The sequence below is a fragment of the Lepisosteus platostomus genome, chromosome 3 (assembly GCF_059453375.1).
Source record: "Lepisosteus platostomus isolate fLepPlt1 chromosome 3, fLepPlt1.hap1, whole genome shotgun sequence".
Classification (NCBI taxonomy): Eukaryota; Metazoa; Chordata; class Actinopteri; order Semionotiformes; family Lepisosteidae; genus Lepisosteus; species Lepisosteus platostomus.
The window spans coordinates 23,898,700-23,915,626 of NC_142613.1; the positions used below are offsets into that span (position 1 = coordinate 23,898,700).

The 16,927-nt window shown below is 41.3% G+C and overlaps 1 protein-coding gene and 1 long non-coding RNA gene across 2 annotated transcripts; one reads left to right on the plus strand and one right to left on the minus strand.

Moving 5' to 3' along the window:
• Nucleotides 1-992: 992 nt before the first annotated feature.
• On the plus strand, nt 993-7,479 carry LOC148674671 (uncharacterized). Its single transcript, XR_015935363.1, has 3 exons — nt 993-1,538; nt 4,201-4,297; nt 5,724-7,479. It is a non-coding gene; the product is annotated as an uncharacterized LOC148674671 (long non-coding RNA).
• Nucleotides 7,480-13,127: 5,648 nt separating this feature from the next.
• Nucleotides 13,128-16,800, minus strand: exoc8 (exocyst complex component 8). The gene is made up of 2 exons (XM_088625037.1): nt 13,628-16,800; nt 13,128-13,544 (listed from the first exon to the last, which is right to left on the minus strand). The coding sequence occupies exon 1, from the start codon at nt 16,655-16,657 to the stop codon at nt 14,603-14,605; it is 2,055 nt and encodes a 684-aa protein (XP_088481163.1). The 5' UTR covers nt 16,658-16,800; the 3' UTR covers nt 13,128-13,544; nt 13,628-14,602.
• Between the last annotated feature and the right edge of the window lie 127 nt (nt 16,801-16,927).

Below are 16,927 nucleotides of genomic sequence, written 5' to 3' on the forward strand. Positions count from 1 at the left end.
TGTGATAGCAGGACCACAGCTACTGGGCTGTAGAGAGATCTCTCTTTAGCTCACGGGGCTAGGTCGCTGCAGAGAGACGCGGAAGTCCCGGGTTCGAGCTTCCAGTCGGGATGGGGCCGAACAGATGCGGCAAGGGCGCCCGCCTGAGCCCCCGTTGCGTTACATTGGTGTCAGAAGCGGGGCGGGATAGCCCTTCGCCGGGGACGGCAATTTAAGCGGGGGAGAGTGTAACGCTTACGGCCGACAAGCAGTGTGTGTAAGAGCCGGCGTACCAGAGCGGGTGACGTCACCGCCCTTCCCTGTGATAGCAGGACCACAGCTACTGGGCTGTGGAGAGATCTCTCTTTAGCTCACGGGGCTAGGTCGCTGCGGAAGTCCCGGGTTCGAGCCTCCAGTCGGGATGGGGCCGACCAGATGCGGCAAGGGCGCCCGCCTGAGCCCCCGTTGCGTTACAGTATTTAAATACAGTATCATTTTGGTTTTCATTAATAGTTTCAAAGGCAAATGTACTGTATGTGCAAACAGTACATTGAGAATGTACCTATATTACGAATGTTTTATTTACTTTTTGGAAGCCGGACTTTACGTCCGCAGTGTAGTGAAGCCTCAACCCGCGAAACGTTCGAAAGAAAAACCGTTAGATTAGACGATAAGACTGTTCACAGGCCTGTGGTCACCCGGCAGACTGACATCATCATAAATATTGTTCTCTGATTTGAGGAAATGTCTCTGGACTTTCAGACCTGAATATCAGTGTGGTTTTGTACGCACACCCGGAGCCTTTTAAGCCCTGGGATACGTTGTTAGTGTAGACGTTGAGCTCCCGCTAGCGCCGGCCCTGCAATCTAGGCGGTGTCCTAGGGCGCCGATATAAATGGAGCACAAAATTTGAGGGAAAATAGTTTTAAAAACTTTATAAGAAATTAAAATATTTTAAAATGTTAATTATAATATTGTAACGCTTACGGCCGACAAGCACTGTGTGTAAGAGCCGGCGTACCAGAGCGGGTGACGTCACCGCCCTTCCCTGTGATAGCAGGACCACAGCTACTGGGCTGTAAAGAGATCTCTCTTTAGCTCACGGGGCTAGGTCGCTGCAGAGAGACGCGGGAGTCCCGGGTTCGAGCCTCCAGTCGGGATGGGGCCGACCAGATGCGGCAAGGGCGCCCGCCTGAGCCCCCGTTGCGTTACAATATTATATGAAAAGTATTTCACTCCATGTGTGTGAGAGAAGCTAATATTAATTGTAATTATTTTCTATACATTTTCGAGAATTTACTAAAACGTTAAATCCTCTGTTAAGATCGTGAAAACGAACGTCTGACCCTCTTTGCTAGTGTCTATTGCTCTTCGCACCGCTGTCTGTATTATTGCCATAGAGCTGTGATATCACAAGTTAGCGTTTTAGTTTATACAGAATCTAAAAAACTGTAAAACTGAGCCGTTTACCTAACTCACAAAAAGACACAGAGAAGAAAAGAGTCTGAGAAGAAAAAGGAAGAAAGACAGGGAATTAGAAGCAGAAGCAGAAACACCCGGTAAGTGGACCTGGTTCTGGTTTCGCGTTGGTGATGTATTTTTAAAAATGGTAGATTGAGTCCCTTTTCAATTTCACTTTTGGTCATCCAGGATTAAACGAAGGAAATTTGGCACTGGGATGTACAGTATTCTGTTGATTTAGGATGCCAAGTGTTTCTTCTGTTGGCCTGTTGAGGCATTTTGTAGGATTTCACCTTAGCATTTTTGGTTCCTGCGTTTGTAGGACACGGGCTTCTTAGATGCCTTGTTTTTTAAAATTCTGTAATCCGTATGTTGTATGTTGTTTTTTTTATTCTAAATAACTATTTGCAGTTTTTTTTTTGCCACGAACTAGAAAATGTTTATGATGTCCTAATTGAAATTTCTTCTGATAACGACCTTTGTTGAACCATCTGGCAGTATGGCACATTCAGAAGCAAACGTTCTTGCAAAAGGCCTTTTAAAATTCAGATTTCTGACTTCACTCATTTTGTCGTACAGTAACCTTTTTGGGATTAATATTACTACTAGACAGCTTCAGGAAAAGAACGTTAACATCAATTCTGCTATTTATAAACTGCAGCAAACTAAAAATATTCTAAAGGAATTCGGAAGTAAAAGGCTTGAAAGAACACTTGTAGATTCTTGCAAGCCTGCTGAAGAAATAGTCTTTCAGATAGAATGTGAGTCAGGGACTGTTCACATTCAGAAAAAAGACAACAGTTTTTTTAATCAAAGACTAGACAATTCCATTCAGAACCCAAAACATAATTTCCAGGTGATTTTCTACTTTGCAGTCTTTGATACTGCAATTCACTCAGTTGATGAAAAATTTAAACTGGTGCAGTCAGTATTTTTCTTTCTATATGATAGACACAGATTCCAAATGAAAGAAGAAAACAGATAAGGAATTGTGTTTAAATCTGGAGTTGGCATTGACATGTGAAAATTCAGAAGACACTTATGCTGCAGATTTGTGTAGTGATATTCCTGAAGCCCACAATCCACTCATGTAGAAGTACTGATGTTTATTTGTGAAAATAAACTCAGTTTTCCAAAAATGTTCGTGGCTCTATGCATTGTTTTAACTTTGTCAGTTTCTGGGGAATGTAGCTTCTCAAAGCTTAAATTGGTAAAAATATTCAACACTGCGTTCAACAGCAGTGCAAGAGAGAAGAGTTGGATTTGCCGCAATGTCAATACAACATGAAATCTCTGGAAATCTGTATCTGTTGCTTGTAGGGCAGTTCAGACACCATTCCTTTGTGGGGCAAAGCACTGTATACAGCCATATAGGTCAGAAAAAAAAATATGTGTTTTAAGAGCACAAAATCATCTTTTATTCTGAATTTTATAAATGTAATAAAAGTTAATTGAAGAGTTTTCTTGCTTTTTTCTATATTTGGATTTGGTTATAATTACAGTTAAACCAAGGTAGTGTGTGATGATTTGTAATAAATCATTTAATTAACTATTGTTATAGTAAAGTTTTCTGTGATATTCGACAGCAGTATTATCTAGCTCTTGTGTCTCGGTCGGACAGATCGATGGACAAATTGAATACTTAAATCTTGTTTTTTAAAAGTGCTTTAAAAATGTAAAGAAAACATTGTTTTACCAACCAGTTTACCTAAAGGGTAATTGGGGAGGTGCCGGGCTTCCCAGGGCGCCAGTTGCTGGTTCTAGGGCCAAGTCTGGAGTTCAGTTTCCATTGATTTAACACTTTGTTTTTTAACTGTCCGGTGTTTAAGTCAGCAGAAGGCCTAAGGCTGAGTGATGCTGCTTTTCAGGTCAGTGAAAAGTAAATATGGGAGTCATAATGATAAATCCTGATCTGGGGTAAAATAGAGCAATATTAAGCTGTCACTCTTAATGTAATATATGATGTGTACAGTAAATACGTTAGAATTATTTTGGTACTTGATGGCTGTATATAATTCACAAAAGACGAGTTAATTCTGAGTTTACTATTTAGGTTCACAATATAGAGTACTGAAAATACAGTTTGTATGCAAAGGTTTGGCACCCCTGGTCAAATTGTATGTTTAACTGAATCAATAAATGAAAATAAGTTAACACAACCTCTGCATCGTACAAACTTAAACATGACATATTTCTGCACAGTTCAATGTAAAATTACTATTTATTTGCTGAATTTAACAGATTGAAAAAATAAATAAAACAGTGAATGTGGCATGGGCAGTCAGTACTTAGTAACATCTCCTTTGGCAGAAATCACAGATTCCAGAAATTTCTTGTAGCCAGCTAAGAGTCTTTCTTGCCTTAGGAATTTTTTTTCCATTCTTCCTTGAAGAGCTCTCCTAGCTCAAAAATATTCTTAGGTCTTCTTACACCAAAATATGTTTGTAGAGTCATCTCAAAAAGCATCAATAAAAAGATCCAGAGAACTTCCCCATTAATACTGTCTACAGTCTTTATTATAGGGACATTTTTACTGCTTCCTTAGTGAACTTAGTGAACATAGTAGATGTACTGCATTCTGAAAATCTAACAGAACACACTTTCAGATTGTTCTTTTCACATGGGTGGCACAAAGTTATAGCAGATCATCCATCAGACAAATATATTAGACCAACTTGACAGTTATTTTTTAAACACTACTACAACTATTTTGATAATATAATATTACTATTTTTAATTAATAATATTGTTTTGTTCTAGGAGCTGAGAAAATCAGAAGACACTTGGTTGAAGACAAGGAATGAGAAAATGCTTTAGATGGAAAAATCTGTTTTGTCTGAAACAGCAGTTTTTAAAGGTAAGGAAACTGGCATAAGCAGTTGCACAGAGAAAATACTGAGTAGGACTTGATGAATGTTTCTTGTTATTCCAACTCAAAAAGGGTAAACAAAGTGATGCAATGATGTAGGATAGTGCATGGCCACCTCTAGATCAGGCTCACTTATCAGTATAATTAATGGAACTAATGAAGGCAGCAGCAGATTGATTCCTGAATTCAGTTCTGAATTCCTTTACTTTGACACAGTAGATGTACAGAACAGACCTTATTCTGCTTGTCTTGTTGCCTGCAGCTCTTTGGTGTGTGTTTGTCCTATGGTGTCCTTTGCTATGCCACAGAAATTGATTTGCTTGTACTGTTTTGTGGTGTGTTTGTTGTGAGTGTTAGTCCTGGGAAGGAAATTAGTTGCTGCAGCTGCTAAAGCAAGTTGGCTATATTCTGACTTAACTTAATTTAGTCTTTGATTAACAGATCCAGCAACTTTAATACCTTTCACAATGTGGTTAAGTAGTACTACTGTAGAGCTGGATATATGCAATATTTATATGTCCTTGTCTCGAATGCAGGGTTAGAAAAATAACAAAGTGTTTCAAGAACAATTGTGCTAGATGAAATGCAATTATTTACCAAAATTGAAACGGGTATTAACGTAAAGTGCAAAACCCCCTTTTCTTCAAATGACTGAAATGCCCACAATTGAACAGCACATTGGTTTAGTTTACTTTCCTCTATTAGAAAAACAGTGGTTACACTTTGGTGTGGGAACCTTGTATGCTGAAGTGTACACCTGCAAATAACTCTTTGTTGTTAATAACAATTTGTTGTTATTTCCAGTGTCTAATGCACTATTAAACACTGTACATTCTACAGTGTATCTGTCTGATATCTTTTCTGAAGGCAGCATGATCCCTAGGAAAATTGTGAAACAACAAGCTTTGATGAATCAATATAAGAATAAAAAATCTTAACTAGCCCTGCTATACACAAAACTCTGTCCTTATCTTCTGAGACTTTTACATTGGATGTGAAGACCTATCAGCTATATTGCTCCAGTGATGTTATAATTTCCCTTATTAAAAGTAACAATAAGTAGTACCATGCTCAAAGCATATAATTTTTATATTATTCCAGTTCTAAATGTAATTGTGTAGTAAAACTGGACAAATGAACACACTTTTAACGATACTTGAATATTTCAGTTTTACCATGATTTTTGATGTGATCATCTTTATAAATATTTCACTTTTCCCTCTGTCAGATTGCTCTTTAAACAAGTAGAAAAATGAGCCAATCACTACGATCTCCTCTGTGTAGTCTTTATCTGTAAAACCAGTCACGTTCCAATTTTGAAATGTCAGATTTCAGGTAAAGAACTTGTATACTAATGTTATCAATAACATTCTATTACTATTACTGAGGCTGAATTTCCCCACTGCCAATTCAGATCCAGTGCAGAGTCCCAGGGGCAGGGAAGGACAAGGGAATGGCAGAGGGGGGATGTCCGGGCAGTGAGCTGATGGGCTGAAGTGCAAGGAAAGGACTACTGAAGCCAGCAGAGCTCCAGGGTGCAGGACTGAGCTACAGTACCAGGCCCCCGGTCAGCCACAGGATCTCAAAGGTACCCAGCACAGCCGCAGACCCAGTGTGGACACCAGGGAACCAGAAGCGACAGGGGCCCACTACAGGACAATTCCAGTGTGAAGTGAGTGTCGAGGGACCAGAAGGGTGTGCAGTGACCGCGGGCCACTGCTACACAAATCACCAGGCACAAGCTGCGCTGCCACCAGACAAAGAGTTAACCGCCAGCAGTACGCAGCTCACTGGAGCAGTCAAGACGAGCACAGTGAAAGCCAAGTGAAGGATAGCGGGTCAGGATAGGCAGGCAATAGGAAAGTCCAGGCACGCAGGGAACAGGATCAAATGGGCAACAGAGGGAATTCAGGCAGACTGGGAACAGGAGGAAAGCGGGGAGAACTCCACTGGAAATGCTGGCTGGTGGTCTGTAAGTGCAGGGCAGGGATTGTTGATGCATTTGGATCCATTTTTACTGTTTCCTTAGTAAGCTGAGGTGAAATTAGTGTATGTGTCCATGATCTGGAGGAATTTGTTTAGGACAATTATATGTGAATCTGGGGACACAGTAGATATACTGTTCTGTTTTCTGATAATCTAACAAAACACACGTTTGGATTGTTGTTCTCTTAACGTGTGCCATAAAGCCAGACAGATATCCATCAGAGAAATATTTAGAAAACCTCATGGCCCTGCACCTAATTCCATTCCTAAAGTATTAAATTAACCTAATGCTAAACAACAAATAAAATGCTATATGTTACAGGGGAACAATTATCAAATTCTGTTTTTATTCAGATCACGGAGAAAATAATTAAGACATTTTAGAACAGTTGAGGCTTACAAATCAGTAAAAAATTATTAATATTGGAAGAAGTGCTGAAATCCTCTGCTGCTCCACTTCATCTAGGATTGACACGGCTCTTCTCCCTTATTACTGTACAGAAAAAACAAGTTTTCATTCAATTTTAGACTGTTTAATACTACATAGTTAACATGGGCTTATGAAGTACATTAAATCCATGTATCCATTTTCTAACCGCTTTATCTCATAAGGATCACATAGAGCTGGAGTCTGTGCCAGCAAGCAGTGAGCACATGGCAGGATACACCCTGGGTGGAAAGCCGTCCATCGCAAGGCAGACACTCAGACACAAACACACTCACACCAGAGCCAGTTGTAATATTTCCAGGTTCGGCGAGGACTGACAGTGATTCAGATTCTCATTTGAATGAAAAACAGCGCTTTTATTTTTTGGACGAGTGTCCAGCAAGCACAACCACCGCCAACACCTGGGACATATACTTCCAATGAATCTACTTTTCTTTAGGCTCCTATTAAGTCAGTCCATCTCTGAATTTCGCTGTGCAGCTCCTCCAGCACCCCCAGCCTGACAAACATTCCCTCCAGTAGGGCGTCAGCTACATGGGTATGCGCGCTTGCCGCTGCCGACCTCAGGTCGGCTCTCCACTGCCTCTGGCGTCATTTAACAGGGAACCAGCCAGTTGAGCTAAAGGGAGATCTCCCCTCAGCCCGGTGGCTGAGGTCCCTGCTATTCACAGGGAAGGGCAGTGACGTCACGCACAACCTGTAATGTCAGCTGTATGCATTACAATATATACAAATGTTTATATTTTGTTATTTATATTATATATAATGTTATATATTTATGACTGTTTTACAATTACAGTCAGGGACGGTGCAACCCATACTTGGGCCCGGGTGCAAGTAAATACAAACACCCCTGGCTTCCTTCTCCCTCCGCCAGTGCACACAGAGCAGGAGAGCAGAGTTCAAATGGGCTTATTGAACTTGATACTTAGTAACGAGCTATTTAAAAGTTTACCACATGACTCGTCGTGCTTTCGTAGCAGCAAACTTAGCGATGATATCACTAAAATCCACCTGCCTTGCGGTGCTCTTCTCTATAGACAGCAAAGCCAGAGCTGACAGTCTGTCCTATGTCATGGTGGACCTTAGATAAGTTTTCAGTTCAGTTCAATTTCAGTTTGCTAAATGAGCATTCAGCACTGGCGACAGCAACTGGAATTGTTAAAAACACTTGACATGCTATCACTGTCTGGAAATGCTTTATTGACCAAATACTGCAGTACTTCAAACGGAGTGTTAACTTCATTGGGGCGCAGATGAGACAGAAACTTTAATTCAGTTGCCAAATCTCTGCCATGTCTCCTAAAAACAAGGCAAGTTCGTTGCAACTTCAGTTGAATTATCTCTGGTATTTTTAATGTCAAACAAAATGCCAAGAAGATGGCTGAATTCGCTCAAGAAAGAAAAACGTCCTCTTGTCTCACTGATGACAGTGTCCAGTAAGCAATTGATAAAGTCCACTTTAAACTTTTCCTCTTTATAATGCTCTTTTCTGTTCTTTGTGTTTCTCGCTGCCCGAATTACATTTCTGGATCGCTTTCAAGTTGCACACTAACAAACATAGCTTAACTTTTCATTTGAAGAACTTTCAGTAGTTTGTATTCTGGACCATAAGGAGATTCGCTTTGGCCTTAGATTTTTACTTTGTGCTTCCTTGTCTGTGCTCTTGGTTTGATTTCACACAGGTCTGTGTACTGTGTCTCTACACAGTTCTTACTGACAGCCCTCTTCACTGGGACAGAGTGAATTCATAGACGATGAGACGAAAAGTCACTTTGTTTGGTTTCTCAAATGTACTTTGAAAACATGACAATGAAATGATTCTATTTCAATTGTTTTACACACTAATGGAGACATGTATGTAATACATGGACATGTATATTCATTATTAAGGCACAACACATTTATTAAGATTTCTGTAAATTTACAAAAAATGATGATTAAAGCTACTTTATTTCACTGCAGTGCAAAATTTGCCATTATATCCACTTTTAAACTGACAGAAAATATTCTCATTACTTCCTCATGTAAAACTGCATGTAAATATACAATGAATCAGTTTCCAATATGTCCGTTTATATTGTACCAGCGTAAGCACTTCTGAGTCCTATACCAAGCTAAATAAAATAATTATTGAAGTGATTCACCAATACACACTGCACTCCATATGAATATCTCTTTAAAGTGTATTACACTCCCTGTGGAGTCCTACAATTTTCATCCTAAAAAAGAACATTAATAACATAACCTGAATTAAAACAACAAGTAGATTGTTAAATTCTTTAACATTGTGTTACTCTTAATACTCTCATTTTCCATGAGTCATATGTTATAACAAAGCATAGCCATTTAAACACGTTTATTCATTACCACCCCTTTGTTTCCTTCGTAACCTTGTTTGGTTTATAATTAAAACAGAGACTTCAATTAAGTACATGAACTAAAAAAGGAAACTTATCAAACTAAATCTAACGTATTTACAAATCTTATTTAAGATTTAGACTGCTAGCTTACCTGAACATTTAAAAAGATTGATAATTAAAGCTGCTCTACTATTTCACCATTTGCCGTTATATTTATTCACTTTAAAACTGACGCTCACACCACCTGCTGGCCGTTAAGTAAAACAGCGATCGCTTCAAAACAAAAATAACAACGCACATGGAAACTGAACATGACAATTCAATTAAAAATGGATTTTAGCAGTATGCATGACAATTTTATAAATTATGGGTCCCAGCAAATACAAGCATGGGATTGCAGTAACTTTAAATAAATAATGTAGCATGGCAGGTTTGGCAAGGATGAATGAAAGGAAGTTCTGCTCATTTGATTAAAAACACAAGCGCTTTGTTGGTGGACGTGTGCTCAGCACAGCAGCAGCAGCAAGAACAAGCCCAATGTGAGGTACAGCACACTAGGGTCATTTGGAGTACAGGTAGATGAAAATAGGGTGGAAGGTGGGTCCCACCCTAAAGGGGTACAAACCGGAAATAACTATTTACACGCTGATTGACAGTACCGACAACTGTGGTACATCACACAGGATAGTCAACTGCACTGGCCAGTGACCCTTAATTCCCAGGTTGGCTACTACTCCCGTCCTGCCCTTTGCCACATGCATTAGCCAGGCGCTCTTCAGCCGCAACGCCAAATGAGGCCACCACACTGCCCCCATCTGAGACGTCTGGCGTCCCGCCGACGTCGAATAACTCAGCTAGGCTACACACAAAATCCTCTAACCTCTGCGGCTCCCGACAGAGCGCATGCTGCAGCGAGGTGGAGTCTGGCGGTCTGCCCCCTCAGCATCAAATTTGGACCTGGCTGCTCCAGGGGCTCCTCCACGCCCTCCCGTTCGAGGTCCCCAGGCCTGAAGGGGATCCCTCTTCAGTGCGGTTCGTAATACCACTTCTGATGTACCCCCGCCTGAGTCAGGTGGGTTCGGGTGAAGCTGTGTATTTGCAGCTACTGCAGGTCCCACTCATAATCTGACCCAGCTGGCTATGCCAACTCTCCTCCCGGTGGCAAACTGAACACCAGATGCGCACCTCCCTGCCCAGCATGAGCGAGCCTGGAGTGCACCCAGTGGACTCCTGCTACTACTCCCCTCCTGCCCTTCGCTGTGCACCTTAGCCGGGCGCTCTTCTGCCACAGTGCCGGGCGAGGGCACCACAATAATAAGAGAAGACGGTTAGTTTCAGTGTTTTCGTTGTCCTCATTTATTCAAACTAAGACCTACAGCACTATAGCAATAGTATTCACAAAAATTCAAAATGTCGAAAATCACAACATCAGGACCATCTGAAGATGAAAATGAAAATAAAGTTTTATATTAGACTTACTTAATACTTTATTAAATGTCCCTTTAAATGTATACAAGCCAGTATTCAGTATCAGAATTGTGTGGTACAGATTTCTCACATAGTTAACATTGTAGCGTATACAGCTTACGCCGGAAAAAGCAAGACAACACGCATGATTTACACTCAAGCACTTTTTATATCAGCCTCCACCAGCCAACTTTAGGCAACAGAGACCAAATCAAACTCAAGGCTGACACATACATTTAGGAATTAAACGGAACACGTATGCAGCTTCAGGGTGGTTAGACATCAAGGAACATTAGCAGACAATAACAGAGGTAAACACTGAACTTACTGTTTAAACATATTTACATTAGCAGGGTGACCTAGTGGTCATTCTGCGGACTCACGGATCATTACCCCGGTTACAACTTCCAGCCTGCTCTGTGATGTCTGCAGTACCCGGGTGCGCCTCCTCCTCGTCACCCGAGGGCGCTACAGTGCCCGCACCTGAGGCGTCCAGGAATCCTGGCAACGTTGAACAAAACCCACAGGCTGTACTCGAACTCTGCTAACTGCTGTGGAACCCTGCATGACCACCTGCTGCGACTCGGTAATGGCTTGCAGCCGGGGCATCCCCACCAGGCGCCTCTATCCGAACCCGATAGGGTGCAAAGCAGTGTTGGTGCAGGACCACCACCCTCCCCTGCTTTCCCAACCGGGCCCTGTAGCAGACCTCGCCCACCGCCCCCAGGACCTTGCCTTCCCAAGAGGGTGCCAGCTTAGGCCTGAGGCCCTTGCGTTGGCGTGGGCTGTAGACCCAGACCAGGTCCCCAGGCTGGTAGGCAGACCACCTGCAGCGCCGCGGCCCTTGAGGGGCATGGGGCAGGCACTTCGGCTCGGCAAAAACCCAACAGTGCCTCCAGGGGTATTTCTATTGGGGGCTGTGTAACTAGGACGTGTGCAGTGTACGTGGTGGAGAAGGGTCCCCTGAGCGCTCCCTGCCCCCTCTCCATCAACATCAGGTGGGGGCTCTCATGCAGCAGGTAGGGGTGGACTTTACTAAGTGACCCGAGGCCTATGCCCTGCCCGACCAAAGCGCTCCCACAGTGGCTGACACCCTGCTGGAGGGGATGTTAGGCTTTGTAATCGGATAAAATCCCAATCTGGAATGCTAAAACTGGATTTAGGATTGTTACACAGTCTATGGTGCTAAAATGTTTTGTGGTTAGATAAGTAAAAATTGGAACTTTCTGATCTGAATGCAAGGTATTACATCTGTGCAAACCCAGCATAAATCAAAATTCAGTCACATGCACATGTACGGTCAAGCATGGTGGCAGCATTAAATCCTAATTCTGCTTCTCATTACGTGTCCCAGTCACTAATAACACACATTCCTTTAATTATTACTCTTGCTTGGGAGTAGTTTTTGAAAAGGCAGGCTCGTCTTACTTTGTCATTCCAAGAAATGACCTTTGTTCACATCGTAGTGCTTCACCTTTCTGCCTGAATTTCTGAAAAAAGTTTATTGTACAATATTAAAGGTACATTATTCCAGCATAACCTTGTTTTTATTCCAAATCCTGTAATTACTAGAATGTTTGGAAGATGGAAATTATTTATTAAAGGTAATGACATTATTGTCCCTGAGTGTAGTGTCTTCTTTTCAGAAGAATATACCAGCACCTACATGATAATCTACATGAGCAATTATTTCCATATACAACTTTAGGTTAATATGGTGTGAATTTCAGTAATTGTGTCAATAGGTAGGTTTTGTGACACCACATTGATTCTCCAGGGTACAAGTACAGCTGTAAGGAACAGTAATAATATATCCCTTACCCTGATCTCTGAAGGCAGCTTCTATAGCGAATTCTTTACAGTCTGAGGAAACATCAGTTTCTATAAAAGGCAGAAAACTTATAATTCAAACATACTGTATGTAAATTATATCTCAATACAGCTCATTCCATAACAGATTTCTTTTTGAACAATAATACTTAGTTTGGCCCTAGCATCTCATCCATGTTTCTTTAAAGAAGCCAGCCTAGTTTGTTCCATACTCCTACAACCTTTTGTGTATAGTAAGTTTTTGTCGATAGTAAGATAATGATGTCTATAAAGAACACATTTGCTATAAATGCATTTTTTTACCTAACTGAAAACATTACAAATGTTCACGTAAGACGGTAAAGTGCAAAACACCCTTTTGGTCATATTATTGAAGCACCCACAATTTTACATCACTTGGGGTTAGTTTACTATCCTTTATTAGAAATGGGGTGGTTACACATCAGTTTAGGAACCACACTGTATGTGCTGAAGAGTAAAGAGTAAAAGTAACTCCCCAGAATAACTGGCATCATTATGTCTTTAATATACACTTTGCCACAAGTTAAAAAAATAAAATCTTAGTTTTATATTGTTTTCAATCTAGGGGGAGGAAGTAGATTCATTATTTTTATGTGGGTTCCATTCCATCCCTGGGGTGCTGTCTGTGTGGAGCTTGTATGTTCTCCCTGTGTTTGCGTGGGTTATAAAAAGTGCACATTTTATAAAATTACTATGATTTCCCTTATATATTCACAAATTTATTGCAAATCCTTTCAAGCTTAGTACAATTTGTAAGAGTTTTTTTACATAAAATTCCAATAGTAGATGCTACAAGTCATTACACAATTAGTCTGATGAGATGCATGAAGCTTCTTTTCAATAATTGTATTCACCTTAGTTAACACATGTTTGATGACAGTAACTTATCAAGATCATTTTTTTCATTTAAGACAAGGTCTTCTGGGAAAGACATTTTGGTTTAACTTCTAGGTTTTACTTTTAGTGCTTTTACTTTAGAACTTTGCTGGATTTCACAAAATGCATGGCACACTGTCAAAATGCTGGAATAAAAGCAAATAAAAAAGGAGTATGTTTCTTAATGAGAACATTAAAATAAGAAAAGTTATTTTCTCAGTAAGTGAAATTGGAAATACGTAATCTTTGTCAAGACAAATGTGTCTTTCATTTATTTGGTACCCAATACAAAGAACGTTGAATTTATTTTCTGCAGGGATTGGTTACATGCAAATGGTACTTTTTTACATTGTAATAGGTCAATAACAAGCTAAATTATTATTTGCAATTGGACACCTTAGAGAAATCTTTATTATTTACATGATTATTTGTAATTCCCTACATGTTTTTCAAAATCTAGCTTTAAATAACTGAATCAAAATTTTGCTTCATCTCTTTTTCTGAAAATTAGTTCATATTTGTAAAGCGCTATGGCACAAGAGAGAGTTAATAATTTCACTTTTATTTCTATGCATTATATGCCATTTCAGGCTTCATGTAAATGAAAAGACTTAATTTGAGGTTTTGTTTGCCAATGAATGCTTTGGCAAAAATGAATTAGGCAATTTGTTTCTCCTCCATGCGGTTATTTGAAAAAATGTAAAAGGTTCTGACTGTTAGATGAATATTCACTACAACAGGTATATATTCCAGTATAAACAGCTTGACAAGAAATACTTTTCAAAGCTGAAGAAATACCCACAGCAAGGGGAGGCTGGCAGACATAAGATTATTGTGATTTTAGAACTTTCAATAAGTGTAATTTACTCACCCTGGACACTTTCTGCCTATCAGCTCAGAGATGTCTTTTAAGGCAATTTTGTCTTTTTGTATTTTTATATGACATATATCCCTTAGCAGAACCAGAAAAGGAAATGAAATCAGCCTCACATGCTGTACAGAGATGAGTATGAAGTGAAAAGAAAAAAAAATCAAAGTTCAATCAGCTGATGTAGCCATCTTCAAGATTTTAAGCAGCGAAGGTAACATCACCTTAACTGCTGTCATTCTTTTTTTTAAAGAAATTGCAAAAGCAATGACAGAAAATTAAACATAATAAGTTACATTTCCAACTGGCTAATGCTCACAAACTGATTCTCTTAGCAGAAACCCAGCTCCCCGACACGCGACCTGAGCAATGAAATCCCGCAATCACTGGGATCGCGCTGTGAAATTCTGTTCATGGGTTGGAAAACTGTCCTCTTACACTAGAGAGGTTGTACTATCAGGGTTGACGCGCATCAGTCGTGACCCATTCCTTAGTTCCTGCAGTTGCTTGGCTGGCTTCCCCACTCCTTCTTCAAATCGCTTCTCCACCACAGGAAGGACCGTTTCGTAGAGGAAGGATGCGTTCTGAACGATGAAGGCTTTTTTCTCAGCCTCCTGCTCGCATCGCAGGCTGTAGTCCACATGCTGAACAGCAACCAGAATTATTTCCCGCAGGCTCTCCAGGAGCACCATGTGCAGCTCAGGGAAGTAGAGCTTCAGCCCTTCCTCCAGGAAGGCCATCATTTGCTTGGTAAAGGCAACGATGGTGTAGCTGAGATTTACCCAGCAGTCGTCACCAGTGTACTGCTCAAAGCTGCCCACCCCACAGTTGCGCATCTCTTCTTTCAATTTCCCTAGGGCCTCAGGGGTCATCAAGTTCATTTTGCGCCACATTTCCTCTGAGTTGCGGTGCTTCGTGGCCTCAATGATGATCTCCTTATAGCTGTGAAGGGCAGCTTTGATGTCTTTGACTAGGAGAGACTGGAGGGTGAAGGTGAGGTCCAGACCAATTTCACTTAGTTGCATGCAATGTTCCTTTGCGACCTTCACACACTCGGCAGCAGTGGAGAGGTTCTCCTTGCTATCAAAGACCTGCTTGCTGAAGGCATCCACAAACATCCTCATGGCTGAACGAGACCACACCACAAATGCGGAGTAGCAGCCAGTGTTGCCAGCAAAGTCCATCTCAAACTCCTTGGCGGTCTCAAGCAGGCTAGTGAAGAAGATGTTGCAGAGCTTGTGTATGTACAGCAAGGTGGCACCCTCGATACGCAGCTGACGGATGGCTGTTTGAACGGCAGCTGCCCTGTTCTTCAGGAAGAGCTCACAGGCCTTGGTGGACTGGCCCAGACGGATCAGCTGGGAAACTGCCCGCCGTGTGGCTTTGGGGCCACCCCGCAGGGACCGGTCTGGGGAGAGCTCGAATACCAGGACCTCGGTCAGCTGCCGCACCCTCTCATCTACCTTGACCCTCAGCTCCTTGACGGCCTGGTTCACTGGTTGGTCTTTCAGGTACTCATTCAGCTTGTCCAACAGGTCTACAGCTCCTTCAAAGTCACGCTGTGCAATGCAGACATCTAGATCCTCTGGCAACTCCTGAATCCATTCTAAGCTCAAGTCCACAGTCTCCTGCAAACCCATGGCCTCTTCCTCATCAAAAGGGTTGTTTGACACTTCCTGTCGCACTGGGGAATTGGGTGTCTCCTCCTCTTTCTTGTGCCTCTCCTTCACTGCCTTATTTTTTTTGGTTTCATCCAGAATCTCCAGCCACTCCTTCTTAATCTTACTGTTCTCTGCCTGGAAGATCCTGCTATCTGGAAACATCAAGATTTTGAACATGTCTTTCATGGGGGGGTTGTCTTTCACATTGACTATAGCAAAGCTGTCCAGGTCGTACAGGGCGTTGTACTTGTACCTCACTGCACCCCGTCGGTTGGGAAGCCAAGTAGCAATGAGAAGGCAATCATTCATCAAAAAGGCATGAACCTTTTGGATTTGGGACATGTTATCAACATCATATTCCAACAAATCTCCGTTATAAACTAAATACCTTCCAGGGGTCTCCATAATGTTTTTACAGCCCTCTACTTTCTCCAGAAGTGTTGTTAGCGTTCTCTGCTTTAACTCTTCGGTTTCCTTCGGGAAGGCAGCCAGCATTTCCTTCGCAGCTTCATCTTTGTCCGTGGAGAGCAGCGTCTGAGTGATGCTCTCCATTATACTCTTCTGTTCGGTTAGAATGTGGCTGAGCTGATACATTTCGCTCTCCAAATAAGAAATTTCTTTGGCAGTCTCGATAAACTGTCTGTAATTCTTGTAGACATTCTTCTTGAGGTTTTGTGCCGTCTCATCTGCCAGATTTTGTATTTTTTGCCTGTGCTCTTGCAGGTCTCTGTCACCATCTGACTGCTGAGAGAGCTGCTTAACATAATTCTGTGGATCGAAATTTGGCGATTCCAGTTGCTTACGTAGTCTGTTTGCAGTGTCCGCCATTTCCCTTTTCACAGTATCACTAGTGAAAAAAAACTCGTCAGGTTTATGTTTATACTGCGTGTCTGAATTATTTCACGGAAACAGCCGGAAACCTCTTACAATAACAAACTGACCAACTCCCAGTGAAATCATAGGACCTTCTTTTTTTTCTGGGTGGCCAACAATGAGGTGCTCTACAAAAAACAGAATTCAATAATTTAAAAAAATGTGGTCCCTTGTGTAATAAAAATAAGAAAAATAGTTTAATAATTCAATAAAAGTGTGTTTTTT